This window comes from Phytophthora parasitica, assembly GCF_000247585.1.
Source record: "Phytophthora parasitica INRA-310 unplaced genomic scaffold supercont2.18, whole genome shotgun sequence".
Classification (NCBI taxonomy): domain Eukaryota; phylum Oomycota; class Peronosporomycetes; order Peronosporales; family Peronosporaceae; genus Phytophthora; species Phytophthora nicotianae.
The window spans coordinates 583,610-586,018 of record NW_008649004.1 but is presented as its reverse complement, the minus strand read 5'-3'; the positions used below and the strand labels follow the sequence as shown (position 1 = coordinate 586,018).

Below are 2,409 nucleotides of genomic sequence, written 5' to 3'. Positions count from 1 at the left end.
GGAACTTCACGATTTCATTTCATGTCACATCATAGTTCTTGTTCTCAGACACGAAGTCGTGCTGCGCACGAAGAAGCTCTGGAATGTCGTAGATTGGGCTCAACTTCGACCAATTTTAGCCAATCTTAGGGGTTTAGATGTTGTTCCGAAACTTGGTTGCCAATTTCGATTTGGGACGGGTGCCATAGCCTGTTTGGTCTTGCCCTTCCTCGATTCCAAAAACTACGACACCAGTGACAGTTGCTTAGATCGAGCGGGATCTAACGATACTTGTCCCCTGGCGTATAGTTGCTTACGGATAACCCAGGTTTAACCTCCAAGCATAGTTTCGGTTTAACAAGCTCATTCGGATCACCCCTCCCCGCGTGGTTACTCGAATAGATGACTAAATAGATGTTGCACAGCGGGTAGATTGAGCTCAGTTTTATTACTTAGAAGAAGTAGTGGTTATCAGGTAATTTGAAATTACAGATACTGCCTTTTAAAAATCGGCATATTGCACAGCTCACAGTATTCGACCTGCGTCCGAACTAACTACACTCCCACAGATCCAAAACCACCAGTGGGAGCTTCGTAAATGGCGGTTTCGTATCTGGGTGAGTGGCACGTGCGTTATCAAATTTCGCACTGTACGATTTGCCTAAATTGATGACTTTTTTTAAAAATAAATTAATTAGTTTTTTCACAACAATCTCCATAAATAATGAAAATACTACAGTTGTACATAAACTTTTAAAAGCCGAGTTATTGACACCGCCGACCGTGACGCGATCGCAGTAATGATCGACGCGCAGGCCGTCACGTCCCGAAAAGTGTATGTGTACCATTTCTGGTAAGAATTGTACTGACATAGATCGGCCATCTGATTAATGTAACAGATTTATACTTTTCACAGTTTAGCTACTCCCTTTTTCTTTTTAGCACTGTAGACTCTTGATCGCGAGTAGCTATGTCCTGAGTGTTACATGTACTTGTCAAGTTTGAAGCTTTTCAGATCAGCATTGTGACAGATGCCACAGTGGTAGAATGTCCCCCCCCCCCTCCAAAGGTTAAACAAGCCTGTAACTTACGTCTGTCACGGAGAGATCAGAACTCCAGAACTCCAGAACTCCATCAAACACATTGCCATAACGAACTCAATACTGACAAGGTATTAAAACTACGAACTATGCTACGCTGCTACAGCTACGTCTTTCATCGTGCACACTTACGCACCGTGGACGGCAGTGTAGTTGTAGTACACCTGGTTCTCGTATTCACTGTCGCAGTACGGGAACTCCGTATCCGAGTCCGTCGGCGCGAACAACGTTTTGCCGGATGTGTACGTCACGTAGCAGCCCAGGAAGCCGCACACGACCACGACGATGAGCGCCGGGATCTTCTCGTACAGGGGAATCTCGTGCCACAGCTTCTTAAGCAGGAAAATAATGGGCAGCAGAATACTGATCAGCGTGATGCACGAAGCGCCCACGAAATCCACCAGGTCCGAAAAGTGATCCTTCAGGATAACCGAGAGGATGACCAACACCACGATGATGGCGACACGCAGGATCACGTACTTGATGGCGTTCACTCCGTGGTATTCGGCAGCTTCCGCCTCAAGGTCACCATGGTACGGATTCTCAGCGTCGGCGTTCGAGATGTATGACATTTTGGACGAGCGACGGTCGTCACCGTTAACGGCGTCCTTGCCAGGCGTGTTCGCAGCAGCGTATGAAGCGGCTGAGGAGGAGAATGACAATAACGAGGAGAAGGACAACAACGAAGATTAATAAAATATCTTCAATTTTACCAATAACTGTTTACTTTATTAAAAAAATAAAGTTGAATACACCATCAAGTTTTTCAATTATGGAGGGGGTGTCACCCTTACACTTTTTGTCGTGTTAAGGATGTGGTCGTACTATTGCATATTTTACGTCGTTGCATTTTTTACGTCGAATCCGGTACGCAGCGACAAGGCCATCCGCAACCTACTGAACCCCAAGAAGAAGTCATCCCCCTCAAAAAAGGTCGGCAGGCCGACAAAAGTTACCCAACGTACTGCTAGGCGTGTCTTTCGGCTTGCTACAGTCAAGAAGTACACGTCTAAGCGGATCGCACAGGCTCTCGGCTATGTCCTTAGGCCTAGTACGGCGCGAAATCTGCTTCGCTCATTTTGCGCTGCTAAGTGGATCAAGCGTGAACCTGCTCCAGCCATGAAGCCTCACCATAAGGTCGCACGTGAAGCATTTGCTGCGAAATTTTTGAGCAAGACGCGCATGTGGAGGCGCGTTATCTTTAGCGATGAAAAGAAGTTCAACTTAGACGGCCATGACGGCTACCAGTACTACTGGCACGACGTCAGGGCTGACACTGAGTTGTACTCAAAGCGAGTGAGCGGCGGCGGCAGCGTGATGGTGTGGGCTG

The 2,409-nt window shown here is 47.2% G+C and overlaps 1 protein-coding gene across 1 annotated transcript; it reads right to left on the bottom strand.

Moving 5' to 3' along the window:
- Positions 1-1,110: 1,110 nt before the first annotated feature.
- On the bottom strand, positions 1,111-1,704 carry PPTG_09535 (hypothetical protein). The gene has a single exon (XM_008904543.1). It carries the CDS (start codon positions 1,649-1,651, stop codon positions 1,208-1,210), a length of 444 nt encoding a protein of 147 aa, XP_008902791.1. The 5' UTR covers positions 1,652-1,704; the 3' UTR covers positions 1,111-1,207.
- Positions 1,705-2,409: the final 705 nt, after the last annotated feature.

Coding starts and splice junctions, on each gene's coding strand:
- PPTG_09535 (XM_008904543.1), bottom strand. CDS start 1,651: ATGTCATACATCTCGAACGCCGACGCTGAGAATCCGTACCATGGTGAC.